General features: G+C 41.8%; 1 protein-coding gene across 1 annotated transcript in view; it reads right to left on the bottom strand.

Annotated features, from left to right (window-relative positions):
- Nucleotides 1-19,531, bottom strand: part of dok6 (docking protein 6) — a 328,109-nt gene that overhangs the window by 112,073 nt on the left and 196,505 nt on the right. Inside the window, exon 3 of the mRNA XM_078397809.1 lies at nucleotides 11,709-11,823. Coding sequence (XP_078253935.1) covers nucleotides 11,709-11,823 — 115 coding nt within the window. The remainder of the gene's footprint in view (nucleotides 1-11,708; nucleotides 11,824-19,531) is intronic.

Raw genomic sequence — 19,531 nt, 5'->3', positions numbered from 1 at the left:
GAATTAATATGAGAAAAGGGAGTGTTATAGGGAGGACTGGTTCTACTGAGGAGGCCAGAGATCTATGAAATAAGGAGTATGCTCAACAATGGGGAAGGACAACTAAATAGAAAGCTGAAATTGGATCGTATTTCAGAAATATGCATGGCACAAAGGTCTAAGGAAGGGGCATTGGATGGGAAATGGGCAATTGGTCTATAGCTATGGCTGAACATATTTTTGGGCAAGATAAGCAGGATAGAATGTATTCAAACAAGAGAGGGTGACATTCTTTTTGTCGTGGGGTAGACTGACTCACTCCCCCCTCCCCCCACATTTCCACATCCCCAATCCTTTCCAATCGTCACTTTGATTTCATGCTTCACGTATGACTGTTGGCAGATCAATTTCTCTCCTGGGATAAATCATATCATACCCATTCTGTGAATTGTAATGCATGGTGTGGTGGACACTCTTCGTCCCACTTTACTTTTCATTAAGACATTTCCAGGACTCAGTGCCGATCAGTCAAAACAGTAGAGTCTGGGATTATTTGCCTTTAAACAGTGAATGTTCAAGGGAGATCAAAATGGGATCAGGGTACATGGGATCAAAATTACCAGGGTAGAATCCATGATTCTACAGGTATGTTTAGTTTAGTTTAGGAATGTGCGGGGGAAGCGGAGCACCCGGAGAAAACCCACATAGTCACGGGGGAGAATATACAGACTCCGTACAGACAGCACCCATAGTCAGGATTGAACCTGGGCTTCTGGCACTGTAAGGCAGCAACTCTACCGCTACACCACTGTGCCACCTACTGTGTAAGTGGATGGACAACACATTTAAGATGACAAGCAAAATAGACAGGAAAGATGCAAAGAAGCATTCAAGGGAGAGCTAGATAGAGCTCTTAAGGATAGTGGAGTCAGGGGGTATGGGGAGAAGGCAGGAACGGGGTACTGATTGAGAATGATCAGCCATGATCACATTGAATGGTGGTGCTGGCTCGAAGGGCCGAATGGCCTACTCCTGCACCTATTGTCTATTGTCTATTGTATCTTTACATAGTACATTGTTTTAATTTGGAACACAATTCTGAAGGGGTGGAAGAAGCAGATTCAGTACAAATGTTTTAAATGTAATCCAGATTCACAAAGCAAACACACATTCTGTGTGCAGCAGCTGGAATTCACTGGAATGCTCTTTCAGAGATATGGTGGTTTGAAGTTAATTGTATATGGTAAGACTATGATTCTGAGGGGATCTGAGAGGTAAATTCTTCACACAAATGGTCGTTGATATCTGACACTAAAATCCACAGGGAAGGATTTGGATAGGAAACATAAGTGGCGCTCTAAGCACTGGTGACAAAAAGAATGAACTGGAAAAGGAGAAAAAAATGTGAAGAGATTTCCTCCTCCTGTGTTAGCTCAGGCAGTAGAGAAAGAACTCTGCCTCCCCAGTCAGCAGACCGGCCTTTGGTTTACTTTTAGTTATGCATTCACCTTGGTTGACTCCATATGTTCCTCCTGCTGGATGTTTGCAAAATTAAATGCATGAGGGTGAGGCACATTCTTTTAATGTTCAATAAGGGAGTCAAAGGGTGCTCATGCATGTACATGAGCACTGTCTCTGTACTGCAGCCTGATTACTGGATGTCGAACTGACCTTAGTTCACAAGACCACAATACCCACATCAGGAACCACCTCTCAATGAAGGCAATCATTCACGATAAAAGGTATGATTCCTTCAGCTTTTGACCAACTGATAAATTAAGTGTTTGAAGATCAAGGACTCAAACCCAGCACAAACCACATAGTTTAACAGACAACTGTGATCCTGCCCTCCTGCATGCTTCCAAGTATGGCCTAACTACTGCTAACACCTCAAAGCACTGGAGAGATACCACCAATGCTGTTTCCACCAAATTATCCATACCCATTGGCATGCCATGTGAATACATTTTTTTACCAGACCAGCATAGCTAGCAATGAGGTTCTAATTAAACTCAGTCTAACGAGCAAACCAGTTTGTTTCTTTGCTTGACATCAGATTTCTGGAAAGAATGCTCTCTTCCTAGGTCCATCATGCCACAAAATTACCAAGGGGTCAGAGAAAAAAATATTAAACTCCCTGGTAAAAAATGCATAATCCCCACTAATGGATAAAGGAGCATTCAGAATCATTCTGCTAAACACAAATCCACTTATCGTGGGCACACAGAAACCATGGGCAAACAGTGGATGGGGTGCAAACTGCCTCCTTTCCCGCCTTGTGAAGTTCCAACTACCCCATCTGTGATAGGGCCTGTAGGTCACACAATGGTGTCACCTTAGAACCCAGAGATCCATAATAAAAGAAAGTCACCTCAAGTCTGAGGGATGGCTTGGAAGAGAGAATGGCAAGTAACAAACGTCTGCTGTAATTAATGCTTTGTTGCTCACTCTTTAAGCAGAGACAAGAGAATGGATTTCTGCAGATGACACATCATGTACCCAACCCCATGTAATGTTATATAAAAACGTAGCCAGATCCTCAGTTAGTGTTGAGAAACCTTTACATTTCTTATAGAGGGTAAGTCAACAATTGGTTCTCATGGTTACCATCGATCATACACTATACACAGGCAAACGCAGCAAGCCGACAGAAACCATGGGAAGGTGATGTGTTATTTCCTGCACTCTTGGAGACATTTATTTAATCCTCCTGGCACAACAGTATACTGAGTAAAATTATTTTCTTTAAGCAGAGTTTGTTTATCTTAATGTATGCTATGCACAATGATTAATTAGAGCAAATAATACCTCTTAACTGGTAGGCAGTGTCCAAAATATGCCACTTGTGAGAAAATTGTTGAAGACTATCATATTCAGGAACGAGGTATTGAAATGATAGTGATATTTTCTTTCATTTTCTATTTTCCAATATATTTTATACATGAGTTGCTGCAGAGGCTAGAACGCCACATGCATTACCTTTTATTGGGTGCTAATTGTATGAATTTTTCTGCAGTCAGCACCCAAAATAACCTTGTATCCTGGGAACTCTTGTCATAAATGGGTATTCAACAAGAACTTTAAAAGTACAAAATCAAAACAAAAAGAACGCAACTCATAAAAGTCTGCCACGTTAAAAATTTGCAATGGCCTCCTGGACAATTAAAGCATTTCACTAGCTCAGGATTCTGCCAAATGGAAAAACCAGATTGCTTGAATCGCTCAACTGAATTACTGTCCTAGAACTACATTAGCATCCTCTGTATAATTCATTGGGACACGAAAAATTGGCACTTCATCTCGTGGGTTTGTCGTTGCTTTGATGCCGCATAGCTCCTGCTGTCTGGCAGATTTATCTGAGCTGCACTTTAAAATTAAGCTTTCTGAATTTTGGGTTCAACATGATAAGGTCTCTGAATCAGATCAATCAACATTAAAAATAAAGGGCCAGCATTTATAATGCACATTTCAGTTCCCTTTAAGAATGTCCCGAAGCATTTTGCAGCTGATGAAATTCTTCAGAAGTTGCTGTGGTAAAGCAGTCCCAGGATGGCGGGACTGGATGAAAGAATGGATGATGAAAGAATGGATTTATTCACAAAATGCTGGAGTAACTCAGCAGGTCAGGCAGCATCTCGGGAGAGAAGGAATGGGTGACGTTTCGGGTCGAGACCCCATGAAAGAATGGATTGGCTGGGCTTATATTCACTGGAACTTAGAAGGATGAGAGGCGATCTTATAGAGACACTGGACTGAGGTTGACCCATTGGGTCCAAATCTCTCCTGCGGGCCTCTCCTGAGGCAACCCTCCCGCAACTGATGATCCTGCAGGTCTGGCAACCCTCTCCACTGACGAAGCCCGTTGCTGGGTGGGGAGTGTCCTCCGGGGCCATGGGGAGGCGAGGTGGGACAGGGAAGGGGAGAGGGAGGCACTCACCTCGGCCCTGTGCCACCAGCGCTGCAGCCAGAGCGAGCCGTGGACCCAAAGCCTCTACTGCAGCATGGCGGTGATCGTCGGCGAACAGCGACCACGACCATCTTGCTGGACCCTCTGCCGCCGCGCTGTACCACGGGAGGATGGCCCCAAACCTCTCCTGCATTGGACCAGCACCCTCTCCTCCCCCATTCCTCCCCTCCCCCACCGCTCCCCCCCTCCACCTCCCCCTCCCCCCCACTCACCCACTCCATCCCCCCTCAACCCCCCTTAACCCCACCTCCTCCCTTTCCCCCCCACTCACCCACTCGATCCCCCTGAACCTCCGTTATCCTCCCCTCCCCCCCACCCACCCACTCCATCCCCCCTCAACCCCCTTTATCCCCCACTCCTCCCCTCCACTCACCCACTCCATCCCCCCTGAACCCCCGTCCTCCCCTCCACCAGCACTCACCCACTCCATCCCCCCATATTGAATGGCGGTGCTGGCTCAAAGGGCCGAATTGTCTACTCCTGCACCTATTTTCTATGTTTCTAAAACTTTGGAGTCCATTTGTACACAGGAAGCTCCCACAAACAAGAAATGTCCAGTTGAAATGTCAACTAAGAGATGGATAGTCAGGAATAATGCATTAAAAATCATTTTTTGATAATTAAATACAATCCTATTGAGTCAGTGGAGTCAGTGTTCTTGAACTCTGTCTGGGAAACCTTTGCTGCTGGATGCCTTAGAGAAGCTACGATGGGGAAAATGTTTTGAATGCTCAGTGAACAGTGAAATGCACTGGGGCCGTGGATACAGCTGAGGTTGCCAGTGGAGCATGGCAAGGCAAGTCTGAGAATGTAGTGGGCATGGAGGTGCTAGCTGTTTTCCACAATTATGGTTTAAATATCCACTACTTTTGCAGTCGTTGTGATCTTTCACTCTGGGGTGCATTGCGATACCACACTCCAGGCCTGACAATTAACCTTGGAACTGCATGCCTGGAGTTGCACAGCATCCCCATTTCATTACCTGAGAACCCTAAATACAGCAATCATTTAGTGTAAAATACCAACACGTGGCAACTTTTGAATACAAACATTTACAGAAGAAATTATAAATTCAGGCTAAGAGCAGGATTTACAATCATGTAAATGGCATAGACACAGGTAACTACAGCATTAAGATTAAACGCAAAGCTGTCTTTATTGAGCTTTCAATTATTTTCTAGTCAAGTCAAACATTAAACAGGTGAGGAAAATTGCCTCCTAATTCTCGTTTTTGGTATTGAATCTTTCAACTGACTCCTACGAATTGTCCCTCAGTGCAGGTAAGTGGCAAAGGAATCAAAAATGGAGAAGTTGGCGGGCATGTGAGAAAGGATAGATTCCAGCAATACAGGGGAATAAAACAATAAAGAATGCGACTGATATTATTGTTCTTCTGGGGTTAGCATGGACTAATTGAGATAAATGAACTCTTTCTGTTTCATAATAAGAGTGTTTAGTGCTTGATTTAGTTTAGAGATACAGCGCGGAAACAGGCCCTTTCGGCCCACCGGGTGCGCGCCGACCAGCGATCCCCTCACATTAACACTATCCTATACCCACTAGGGACAATTTTTTTTTACATTTACCAAGCCAATTAACCTACATACCTGTACATCTTTGGAGTGTGGGAGGAAACCGAAGATCTCAGAGAAAACCCACGCAGGTCACGGAGAGAACGTACAAATTCCGTACAGACAGCACCCATAGTTTGATCGAACCCGGGTCTCTGGCGCTGCATTCGCTGTAAGGCAGCAACTCTACCGCTGCGCCACCTAGATGTAGATGTTAAGTGTCACAAACACACAATCTAATATACTGCCAAGTGATCTATAGTTAAATGGAAACATAAGATAATGCAGATGCTGAAATCTTGAGCAACAAACAAGTGCTGGAGGAATTCAGTGGATCAAACAGCATCTGTGGAAGTCTGTTGAGTCTGAAGAAGGGTTCCAATCCAAAATGTCACATATCCAAGTTCTCCAGAGATGCTGCCTGACCCACCGAGTTACTCTGACACGATGTGTCCTTTTGTGCAAACCAGCAAACAAGTTCTTTGTTTTTATATCTGTTGAGGGACATTTCGGGTCAGGACCCTTCTTCAGACTCTTAGGCTGCCGACCCAAAATATCGTCCATCTATTCCCTCCACAGATCCACTGAGTTCCTCCACCACTTTGTATGTTGTTCTATATTTAAAACCAGAATTGTCTTAACTAAATATTGAGTTTAATATTGAGTTATTTTGCTTTTGATCCAAGATGGCACCCAAGCCAGGCGACTCTTTGTGCGCTAGTCATAGAAGTGGACTGTTATCAAGCATTACAATCGCTCCACTCTTTTAAATCCCTACTCCAAAAGCAGCATTTATCCACATTATTCCCTTTATCATGTATCTGTACATCACAGATGGCTTGATTGTAATCACGTTTTATATTTCCACATGACTGGTTTGCATGCAACAAAAGCTTTTCACTGTACCTCGATACACGTGACAATAAACTGAACTCAACACTATTTATCAGTCAATTATGACCAATTTCTTAAGCACAAAAAATCTTGGCTTTGAAATGGGCTTTATCCCCAAAGCTGAGTGTGACAGACAGGTCTGATACTTAACACATCACATCAGCTGCAAACTACCTACCTAAGCCATGTCAAAATATTAATAAACACCGGATGGAGAAGAAGAGTGGCAGTAACAATCGGGCTAATTTCACACTGATAAATTACAGTCATGGCTCAGCTGCTGAGACTCGTCTATCTGAATCAGACAAAGAAAGGTTCAAGTCTCACATCGAGATTTGAAGCACGCAAGTCAAGGTGGCTCTTGGGAAATGCTGCATTGACAGAAGTATCTTTTTAGCGAGATGTGAAATTATAGCCTCCCCCCTCACTATCTAAATTGAATGGTAAAGATCTCCCAACAATGTTCTGTAAAAGAAAGCAGTGGTGTTTTTTTGCAGTGAATTAAATACTTTTGAAACGCAGGCACTGTCGTAATGCAGGAAACATACCAATCAATATGTGCACAGGAAGCTCACACAGAGAGTAACCTTATAATGAGCAGATCAGGTTTTTAAATATCGTGATGAAGGAGGAAGGATAAATATTGTTCCAGTCTCCAGGGAATAATCCTAATCTCTTCTTCAGATTGGTGATATAGGATCTGTTATGTTCACCCAAGAGAGCTAATGAAAGTCTCATTTGAAACATGAGCACCACCAACAGTGTCACACTGGAGAGCCAGACTAGGTAGGTATTGGTCTCAAGTCTCAGGAGTGGGACTTGAATTCACAAGCTTCTGACCCAGAGGAGGCTGAGACACATTATTTTCTGCTGAATACATGTATAACTAGAGTACTTTGTGTATGTGTGGGTATATGCATTGTTTGTTTAGCGCACAGGAAATCACCAAGTTGCTTTCAGCACATCAGCAGCCTTGATGGCAGCCTTGGTGGCGGAGGGACATCGATGAGAATGTCCACTGTGTTGAGCGCTGGCTGATGTCACTCCACACTCGCAATTGGTGAATGTGAATATGTCTGGTTTCCAAATTATTCGCTTTGGGTTTTCCATTAATTAGCTACAAGAACAAAACTAATTTGCACAGCAGATATTCTTGAGATGTTCCTGCTTTGCCCATGGTCAGCAATATTCTCAATCCCCAACACAAATAAAACTGTTTCCAAATGTTCAATGCGGAAAACAACAGAGATAAGCGGCTGTGTGGAACCCTGCAGCAGAGATTCTGGCACACTGTATCTCTGCACTCACTAGACCATTTACAATATCACGCACACTAACTTCTCACAACGATGCTCCTGTACAAGCCTTTGTCCTGAAGCATTGGTAGCCCTTTGTACAAGCCACTCAATCATGGCCACTCTGTCTGGTTCTCACCTGTGTGCTACCATAAAGTACCTCAGAAACATAATGATCTGGTTCATCAAAATGGTGAGCATCTGCACCAGCATCTAATTTCAATGGAAAATACAGCACACTTTATGTTGTGGTAACGATACGATACGATACGATACGATAGAACTTTATTTATCCCAGGAGGGAAATTGCTCTGCCCACAGTTATAAAACACAAAATACATGAAACATAAAATTAGAGTGACGAGTGGAAAGGATTGGGGATGTGCAAAGATTGGGGGTGGGGGGGGGGGGGGTGGAGGTGGAGGGGAGTCAGTCTACTCCATGACAGAAGGGGGAGGAGGAAGGGGGAGGAAGAGGAAGTTTGTATAAGTTTATAACAGTTTGTAACAGTTTGTAACAAAAGGTATTAACGATAGGAAATAATATTGTAGTGATTATTTCTGGCATTAGATTTATTAAATAAAATACAAGTGCATATCTAAACTGCCTTGCTTCCATATTGTGTTAAATCACCTTCCAATGTGCAGACACGCACATTTATCCACTTCAGTATTTTATCGCCAGTGCAGGCACCGACGTGCAATCATTGCAGTTTGACGTAACATATGGTCAACGTACAGATTATATGATTCATGTGAAAGCTGGTAATAGTTCTGTGCTCTCCTCCAGCCTTGCTGCAAATACTTTCTGCATACTTCCTTCCAAATTAATGAGACACTGACTCCTTAGGTGCAGGCAATTTCTCAATGCCTTGGGCTGCACCACATTTTAACATTTTATTATATGCTGAGCTTGTGCTTAAACATCATTACAATGTGGATTGAAGCAAGTTGATTTCGCCCAAGGGAATTCTTCCTACAATATATTCCCTTTTTTAACATGGAAGTTACAATGCAATTTACACAACTCTTCTATCTTCGTCTCGGGAGGTAAGATGCCGACCTGACGCGTTCCGTGCTCAACCATGCGTCTTATTCGGCTCACCCGTCAGAAAAGCAGGAACGCTAATGAGATCCATCAAAATCTTTGATGGACACAAAATGATGGAGTAACTCAGCGGGACAGGCAGCACCTCTGGAGAGAAGGAATGGGAGACGTTTCAGGGCGAGACCCTTCTTTAGACATGTCAGGGCAGTGGGCGGTACATAGATAAGGAAGTGTAAGCTGTGAAACCAGGACAAAGGGAATGGAGATCAAGGAAAATGTAGAATAGATCATTGTTTGTTGGGAGAAGGTAACACCAAAGCAGAGATAAAATGTAGTCAGAGACAGTAAGACTGGCCGGAGAACTCGGAAGGGGAGGGGATGGGGAGAGAAGGAAAGCAAGGGTTACTTGAAGTTAGAAAATCTTTATTACTATTACTTTATTACCTTACTAAATCTTTGTTAACCTTTCCAAGATCACCAAAAAAATCCTGTAGGTATTTGTAATCTGAAATAGAAGGAGAAATACTGGAAATACTCTACAGGTCAGGGAGCACCAGTAGAGGGAGAAATAGAGTTAACAAGTTATTCACTTGAAATGTTAACTTCATATTTCAGTCCACATATGTTGCGTGGCTTGCTGAATTTCTTCAGCATTTTCTGTTTCCATTCTTGGATGACTTGGATGAAGAGATTAAAAGTACCATTAGCAAATTTGCAGATGATACAAAGCTGGCTGGTAGTGTGAGCTGTGAGGAAGATGCTATGTGGTTGCAGGGTGACTTGGACAGGTTGTGTGACTGGGCGGATGCATGGCAGATGCAGTTTAATGTGGATAAGTGTGAGGTTATCCACTTTGGAGGTAAGAATAGGAAGCCAGATTATTATCTGAATGGTGTCAAGTTAGGAAAAGGGGACGTAAACGAGATCTGGGTATCCTAGTGCATCAGTCACTGAAAGGAAGTGTGCAGGTACAGTAGGCAGTGAAGAATGGCCTACTCCTGCACCTATTGTCTATTGTCTATTGTCTATTTGCTAAGGTTTCCTTTGGCCGATAGTCGTGCCTTTATGCAGATAGTATTAACCGTGTTTGTTCCTTGTCCATGTACATAATTTCAAGTGGTAATGTTGAAAGAAAACATGTATTTACATAGCACATTTAATGCCATAAAGCATTGCAAGGTACCTCACAGCAGAATGTAACTGACATGCTGAGCTTAGTCAAAAGGTATTGTGGACCAATTTAAAGGAGAAATAATTGGAATGACAAAGAATATACAAAGGGAAATCGAGAGCTGAAGTGCAGCCATCAATGGTGACGTTGAGGACAAGTTAAGCTGGAACGGAGGAACACCTAGATCTGTAGTGCTGTAGGAAAATCAATCAGTCCGTGAATGGATGCTGGCATGGATAGGAATTCCTATATGCCTCTGTAGATGGACTAATAGCTGGTGTAGCTCAACAAGCATCAGAGTAGTTGGTGAATGGGACTTGTGCAGTCTCAAGTGGAAGGAGAGGTTGACCTAGAACGCTTTGGAATAACTAAAAAAACAGGGTTAAGGTTTCAGGAGTAAATTGGTGAAAGAACGGGAATAAGCCGAATTATTGCAACTAACATGAAGGTTTTTGGCAGTGGAAATGTGATGAATTCAGACCAATTTTTTCCATACAGCTGCAGTCTTTTTACCACATGAACAGTCTTGTTACCACATGAACAGTCTTGTCCCATTGTTCTGGCAACTTCCGGAGTCAACAAATGGTTAAGACATCTTAACACTATTTACTGGCCCCATAGCAGGAGCATCCACGTCGCAGGGCTGTAAACTGGAAGTGACCTGAGCTAATTCTGCTACCACCATCACCTATTGTAACAAGTGATGGCTCCCACTGATTGTCGCCAGAAGCTTGTGTCCTTTTCAGGACGGACGATTTCAGTGATGTAACATTTGATGATGATGGACATGAAAGAAGAAGAAGAAGAACACTATTTACTACACACAGTAATTCATGTCTTCTTTGTATAATATAACGATCTGTGATCAGACTCATGTATTTGTGACAGGCTTGTTCTGTGACCCGGGTTCGATCCTGACCACAGGTGCTATCTGTAAGGAGTTTTTACGTTCTCCCTGTGACCATGTAGGTCCTACTAGGGACTAAATTAAATTGTAAGGCTAACTTCTTTTATTGAGTGCAATTGATCAGAACAAAAATACAAAGAGGAGAAAGACGTTAAATATAGTTCACGGGAGAATACAATTTTGAAGCAGGAAAAATTCTAGTTAAATTGGTTGAAATCTCATTGACTATTCTAAGTCCATCAGAGATGATAAGCGGATAATGTCTGTTTTCTGTGCAAGTAGCACATTGCCTCATAGGATTATTAAACGTCTGAAATTTCAAAATGATTTGATAAGGATGTATTAATTAGAACAAGAGAGTCAAATGACCTAGTCAAGTACTTAAGGACACATAATTATTTATTCAACTTCATTTTCTTTATACAAAGTAAGAACCAACACAGTTCAATCCCATCACTCCAAGAACTATCATTACATTCTTACTCTGTTCCCTTCATTCCATGATGCTGCCAGTTGTGAGATAGCTGGTGCCACTGGCAATGTTACATAAAAGACACAGCACGCATCATAAACTGCACTATAAAGTGCATTAATAGTATCCCAGAGACATAATTTACACAAATGTTAGAAGTTGAAAACACATTCCACTTTTATTTAGAGTAATACTTATCTTTGCTTAATGTTAAAAAAATGCTGATACATCTGTAAAGATCAATAGTTCCAGTTCATCGTCAACATAAATATTTACATCAAATTATCTCAAAGGTAAAATATTCTGCCTTTCTATTTTTTTTTTTTGCATGTTAATCTGGATGGGTTTACATTTCAAAAATGGCCTGAACTTCCTCAAGCTATAGATGCACAAATAATTGCTTACCTGACTCACAGGCAAATGTCTTTGATGTTTCATCATGAAAGATAATTGCCACAGCATGTTTCTTTGTCTCTCGGGGCAACCTGCTTATGTTCCTGATGCTGTGCAGCTCAGTTACCTGAAAGCAAGAGTCAGATTCATTATAAAAATGGCATATTCTTTCATTTGATGTCTCACAAGGGAGTATGGCATTGTTTTCTTGTGATTTTTTTTGTGTGTGTGTATTCATCACAGCGAGAGATTCTAGCTGTGGGGAATGAATATTTTTCAGTTGAGCGCATGCAATTGCTGCATAAAGCATCCAGAATTATCTACTGCAAGGCGAGATGCAGATGAATCTTTTTCACAATGAACCTGACAGCCAAGTGGCCCCCTTCCTATGATTCATTCCACTCAACTACAACCAACATATTTTTAGTCCACACATTCAGAGAGCCGTCTTTTACAGTGCCAATTATAATGACTGTTTTTCCCATTCCCCTCTTTTCAAGGCTTCTTAAAGTGATTGATAATTGATAATAAAATTCCAGGCAATTTTCTGATGTTGGGCCAATGCTCACCAAAAACTAAGTTGAACGTGCTCAAACCCATTACGTAAGAACAAACAGAGATCTTGGGTAGGATACATCAATCATGTGGACCAGACTGAAAAGATCTCCCAGCATCAAGTTTTGACACGGAGAAGGAAAACTCGTTGCTCATTTTGAGATATAATATTGCATTTATAACATATAGGACATAGAAGAGTACAGAATAGGAATAGGCCCTTCAGCCCACAATGTTTGTGCCAAACATAATGCCATGTTAAACTAATTTTAGCTGTCTGTGCTGGATCCATTTCCATCCATTCCCTGCACTTCCATGTGCCTATCTATAAGCCTCTTTAATACCGCTAGCGTATCTGCCTCACTGCCCCCTGGAAGTGTGTTCCAGGCACCCACTACTCTCTGTTAAAAAAATGCCCCACACATCTCCATTAAACTATTCCCCTCTCACCTTCTTCCCCTCTAGTGTTGGACATTTTCTCCCTGGGAAAAGGGTTCTTAACTTTCTATTCCATCCATGCCTCTTATAATTTAAAAAATTTCTATCAAGTTTCTCCTCAACCTCAGATGTTCCAGAGAAAACAATCCAAGTATATCCAACATCACGCTGTAGCTGAAACGCTCTAATCCAGGCAGCATTCTGGTAAATCTCCTCTGCACCCTCTCCAAAGCATCCACATCTTTCCTGTAATGGGGCCACTGCATGCAATACTCCAATGTGGCCTAACCAAAGACCTATACAGTTGCTGATAATGCTAGCCTAATTATTATTATTTTTTAAAATCCTCTCTCTGCCTTAGGTCAGTATTAGTTTCTGAACCAGAAAGATATCAGAAGGGCTGATATTTTTGTAAACCACTGATTGAATGTTTCAGTATTGTAGTTACTAATATTCCAACAAGATGTTTGAAATGATGTTGAAACCAGATGTTTTAATCTAAGTAAACAAGAGTGAACATTGAATGTGTCAGCTCTGTCGACATCTTAACTATCACGCTTTGTCCTGCCTCTCCCCTTTTCCAGCTTTCTTCTCCCCCTCACAATCAGTCTGATGAAGGGTCTCCATCCGAAACGTTACCTATCCATGTTCTCCAGGAATGTTGCCTGACCCGCTGAGGTTCTTGAGCACCTTGTGTTTTTTAATGTATTAATCAGCATCTGCAGCTCTTTGTTTTTACATGTTAACATGAAATTCCACAACCCTTCACAGATGGGTGTAAATGATACTAAGTAAGGAGATCCTTCGATATCCGTTACACTAATATCTGTCTTTCAGCATTGGCAGAAAGACAAATATTAGCCAAAACTCAAATATTGGTCATATATTGTCATCAGTGAGATCTTGCTGTGATAAGTTCGATTAGTGCCCAGCTTTATAACACATACCACAACCCCACCTAATTGCTGAGGACATGAAAAACCTCACACATATTCTAGATTAATTTCAATTTCTTTTCAACCTGAACTAACAAGAAGATATGAGGGGCCTCTAAAACCACAATAACATGTCACCAAACCCAATCTCTGCATCTTCCCATGGCTCTAAAACCTGTTCACTCCCTCGGTACACCATGAACTCTGGTCTCGTGATACCGTAGGGTTACCATGTCGGCAAACTACATTGCAGTGTAAGTCAATGTGCAACAACTCATACATGCATGGTGGCTGTTGCGAATCAATAGGTTTAGCAAGCCTGCAAACCACACTTCAGAATGCGTCAATGCTTTTAAAAGAATAGGGACAAAATTGGAAAGGTAAATGATTCATTTTCTTAGGAATATCTTTTTCATATTTCTGTGTGTATTGATGGCATCATTGAGGTTATGCTCTGGAGTTACTCATGCCGATGGTGCTCAGGAATGAATTGACATGTACGCACAGTGAAAGTTGCAGCAGTTGGACTGAATGACTAACTGCCTCAACTAATGTCATAATTCAACTCCCTCACAATGTCAGGCTCAGTACATCAAAAGGGTGCTCATGATGATACAATCAGCATATGTACTTGAAGCCAAAGTACTAAAGATATCTAAACTGTCAAGTGAAACAAAAGGACTTTGATGAGAAATTTTGGAGCCTGCAGAATATAGTTTTTTCAAATGGGTTATTAACTCTGACAGTATTCGGTCTTTGACAGGCTTCCCTGCGAACAAAACCAGACTCTGCATTCTCATTTTGCCGAACAACACATCTACTGGCAGAAATCCCTGAGCGTACTGCAAACATTTCATCAAAATTATGGCAGCCGCTTATCTTGGAAGTTCGTCTTCCATATTTGCAACAATGCCAAACCACTCGAATAATAATTAGACAAAAGTTAGCATGCAAACTTAATTCAGGATTGATAGATCTAATAAAAATTGTGAATGTTTATTCTGACTGTTCTGCCACTCATAACATTTAAAACCTAAGTAAGCATCATTGTAGAAGCTAGAATGAGCTGCTGCAACTTAAGTGCTACAATAGCAGTTAAAGGTGATTGGTTTTGTGAAAGGACTTGTAACCTGGGTGCTTACAGCATATATACAGTATGTGGTCATCACTAACTGCACCATCACATGGGCTGTCATTGCAAAATTTGGTAACTGAGACGAGGTGCTATGAGATTTGAAAGTAGGTAATAACGTCTTCACTAGAGGCAGAGCTGTAATCCAGATAACTGTGGGAGTCGCTAGGTTTGTAGTAGACTTCAATCAATAGACTAGTCCTCTGTGATGGAGACCGTGACATCAAGAAAGGTGAAAGAGGTGTCAGGGAGAAGTGCCAAGTAAATTTGAAGTTAGGGTGGAAGTTAGTGGCAACAAGATCTGCATGGACGCAGGAGGCAGTCCTGATGCAGTTGTTGATGTAGTGGAGAAAAAGTTGTAGGATGGCACCAGCGTACGCCTGAAACAAGGACTCTTCAACGTGATCGACAAAAAGGCAGGCATAGCTGAGGTCCATGTGAATGCACATGACTACACCTTTAACTTGAAGAAAGTTGGAGGAGTCAAAAGAGAAGTTGTTGGGGATGTTCCGCCAGGTGGAGGAGAATGCGAGTAGAAGAAAACAGATTGGGTCTCTATTCAAGGAAGAACTTGAGGGTCTTGAGACCTTCCTGGTAGACATGGAGGTATAAAGGGACTGGACATCCATTGTAAAGATGAGGCAATTGAGACCTATTGTAATTGGGCTTACTTCCAGTTTTTCCTGTTATTGGATGCATGGAGTTTCTATTTATACAATGAAAAGAGGCACTGAGGACCTAGAAATTGAAAGTCATTGAAGCGTTGAGGTGTATTTTAGTTTAGACATACAACGCGGAAACAGGCCCTTCGGCCCACCGAGTCCGCACCGACCAGCGATCTCCACACATTAACACCATCCTACACACACGAGGGACAATTTACACTTATACCAAGCCAATTAACCTACATATCTGTACTGTTTGGAGTGTGGGAGGAAACCAATGATCTCGGAGGAAACCCATGCGGTCACAGGGAGAACGTACAAACTCCGTACAGACAGCACCTGTCGGGATGGAACCCGGGTCTCCGGTGCTGCAAGCACTGTAAGGCAGCAACTCAACCACTGTTCCTCCATGCTGCACAGGTGTCTCAGATGTAGGTCGAAAAGGATTGAATAAGGGGAGGTGGATGGAATCGAGGTTTTTGGAAATATTCTGTGGGGCAGGAGCAGGCAGAAACAATGGGTCTGCCAGGGCAGTCCTGTTTGTTGTTTTATTTTTTCTTCCACCCTCTTTTTCCCTGTGCCCCTCTTGGACTTGCACCTATTTCTCTTGCACTTACATATATCAGTTTGAGAAAGATGGGAATCAGAAGTAAGAAATCGGCAGAGAACCCAGGGAATGGAACTGATTGCAGTATGTGAAGTGCCGTCCGTTAAACTAGGAGCAAAATCAAGAAAACAGAACCCAGAACATAGCGCCACACGCACAGAAAGAAAGGAATCAACAAGACAAGGGAATCAGGAGAGCAAATTGAGGCATGGAACCAGTCACAAAATTAATATTCACGTTTCAATTTATAATCTTGTCCTCAGGTATTGCCATGTCAAAACATCAAAAGTTCTGATATTTTGGATGTTCTAAACTCAATTTCAAGAAAAATAAGTCCATAATAGTCTTTGCAAGACACCTTTAAATGATAATAATAATAATAATAATAATGCATTTTATTTATATAGCGCTTTTCTTATACTCAGAGACGCTTTACAGAGATTTTGAGAACATAGGGAAATGAATAAATAGATAAATAAGTAAATAATAAATGAACAGAGAAAGGAGACAGAAGGTGAGGTGACCTTCAGTGGTTGAAGGCAGTACTGAACAGGTGAGACTTCAGCGATGTTTTGAATGTGGTGAGTGAGGAGGAGTCTCTGACGATTTGGGGTAGTGAGTTCCATAGGGTGGGAGCAGCGATGGAGAAAGCCCTGTCCCCCCAGGATCTGAGTTTGGTCCGGATGTGGGGGGATAGGAGATTGGCAGCGGCAGAGCGGAGGGTGCAGGTGGGAGTGTGCCTGTGGAGGAGGTCGGTCAGGTAGGATGGGGCCAGGTTATGGAGGGCTTTGTAGGTTATGAGGTGGATTTTGTACTGGATTCTCTGGGGGATGGGGAATGATGTGTAACAATCTGCAGACACAATAACAGAATGCTGATTTCCATCCGTTTGGTATAAAAATATTCTACATTGCTTTGTGTTTATGTCCCTCAAGTGGGAATAGATCTGAGAATTTTACCCATTAAGCACTAAAATTCAAATTTCACACTTGCCAAATCTGGCAATGCTGTTACCTATTGTGATTTTTAAAATGAATAAATACATCAACATTTTCTTGCAACATATGGAATGAGTTTAAAGTATGATGCAGAACTAGTTTATCTTGATGAGTTCCCTTGACAAAATGCCATTAAAGAAAAGTCATCCGAGGTCAAAGCTTGTGGCCATCTTCAAAGGAAATCTTCAAATGTTTTTTGGAGGGGGCAGATACTGCAACCTTCGGGACTCCGTTTATGGAGTTATTTGGCAACATTGATGGCCAGCGTAATTTAACCTTTAGCAGAAACTCTGCAAACAACTCAACTTCCACAATTCACATTTCAACATGGCACACATATGCCTCAAATGTGCATGGTGGAGTTTAATCTGAGCAAATACAAGGTGTTGCACTTTGGGAGGTTGAAAGTAAGGGGGAGGTACAAGGTTGGTGGCAACACCCTTGTCAGTATTAGTGATCTTTGACTCCAAGTCCATAACTCCCAGAAAGTAGCAGCACAACTAGATAGAATGGTGAAGAAGGCATATGGTATGCCTTCATTGGTTTGGGCATTGAGTATAAGAGTTAGGATGTTATGATGCAGCTCTATAAGACTTTAATCGGGCCGCATTTAGAGTATTATGTGCAGCTCTGGTCATCCCATTATAGGAAGAATATGGAGTTTTAGAGAGGGTGCAGAAGAAGTTTAGCAGATTACTGCCTGGATTAGAGGGTATTAGCTACAAGGAGAGTTTGGACAAACTTGGATTGTTTTATCTAGCGAGACGGAGGTTGAGGGGTGACCTGATAGAACTGTATAAGATTTTGAGATGCATAGATAGGGCAGACTGAATCTTATTCCCAGGGTGGAAATGTCAAAAACTAAAGGGTGCAGATTTAAGGTAAGAGAAGCTAAGTTTAAACAGGATATCAGGACTAGATTTCTTACACAGAGGGTGGCGGGTGGCTGGTACGCACTGCCAGGGGTAGTGGTGGAAGCAGATACAACAGTGGTGTTTAAGAGACTTTTAGATAGACACATGGATATACAGACATTTGAGAGGTATGCATTATGTGCTGGCAGATGAGATTAGTTTATCTTGGTATCCTGTTCAGCACAGATAATGTGGGCCGAGGGCCTGTTCTTGTGTTGTGCTTTCTATGTTCTATTTTCTATGGAGAATTAGATAGGTGAAAGAGTTTGAATAGGTTGAAAACACAGGTAAAGGTTAGGTGTCATCAGAATATATGCAAGAGTCACTTCCATTTGTATTCAAGATATTTGTAAAGGGCATGGATGGAAGGAGGGGAACAATAATAGGCCTTTCGGAAGGACTTTAGTGGTGACACAGAAATCAGTGTTAAACCGTGGCAGAGATTCTCGAATTAGTTGGTTAGTGTGAAATCATGTGAGGGTAATCCACCAGGCAGTGCAACAGTGAAGCGGCAGTTCACTGAGATTATGCAATGCGAGGGGAGAAGATGCAAGTTAGCCTGGCTGGCAGAGAAGGCGATTTGTTGATTTGGTTTATGAATACATTTTAAACCGTGAGAAAGATTACGGTGAAGGAAAAAGAACGAGCTGCACATTTACAGAGGAGATAGGTGGGGGTTAAAGAGTCGGAGAGAAACCAGAACAGAATTACTAAATAGATAATGACACAAGTGGGGGATGTTAAACACAAATAACCGCAGAAATGCAGATAAAGAATAAGATGGTGATGAGGGAGAACAATGAAAAGAATGAATCTGAAAATGACATTAAGAGTAAAAGAGTCCATTAATTAAAATGGGGAAAGGAAAAAAGATGATGGATTCATTCATTAAACTTTATTTTTATCCCTAATTTTTCACAATTATCATCTTCAGCATTGATTACTAATTAGCTATGAAAACAGACCATAACCATCTCCGTGGTAACAACCAATGAACACTAATTGAAAAAGGTGAGGTATGGTTCTATTCACTAATCACTAGATTCAGGTCAAATTCAGATTAGTTTATTGTCATATACACCAGGGTGCAATGAAATTCCTAGTTTGTATGAACCTCATAGACTAAACAATAAATACAGTAAGTACATAATGAATACAACAAATGCAAATGCAGGTGTAATGACTATAGTGTACTGTAATGGTACCAAATATTGTAATGGTACCAAAATAAAACGAAAGTGCAATAACGGAATAACCAAATGAGAGTTATGAATAATGTAGGGGGAGGGGGGATTGAGAGATTATTGCTTCAGGAGTCAAGTAACAATGGGGAAGAAACTGTTCTTAAGTCAGGATATCCAAGCTTTCAAGCTCCGGTATCTTTTCCCAGAAGGTACAGAGAGAAAAGGGAACAGCCTGGGTGTTAGGCATCCTTGACAATACTTCCACCCTTTCTGATGTAATACACTGTAAAGATGGACGGGGTAGAAAGAAGTGACAAGCCTGTGATGAATTGGGCAGTATTCACCACACTCCACAGGTTCAGGCAGTCAAGTAATATAGTTGTCATACCAGGCCCAGATACATTATG

The sequence above is a fragment of the Rhinoraja longicauda genome, chromosome 4 (genome assembly GCF_053455715.1).
Source record: "Rhinoraja longicauda isolate Sanriku21f chromosome 4, sRhiLon1.1, whole genome shotgun sequence".
In the NCBI taxonomy this organism is placed as follows: Eukaryota; Metazoa; Chordata; class Chondrichthyes; order Rajiformes; family Arhynchobatidae; genus Rhinoraja; species Rhinoraja longicauda.
Note: the sequence above shows the minus strand (reverse complement) of the source record. Positions and strands in the feature narration are given on the sequence as shown.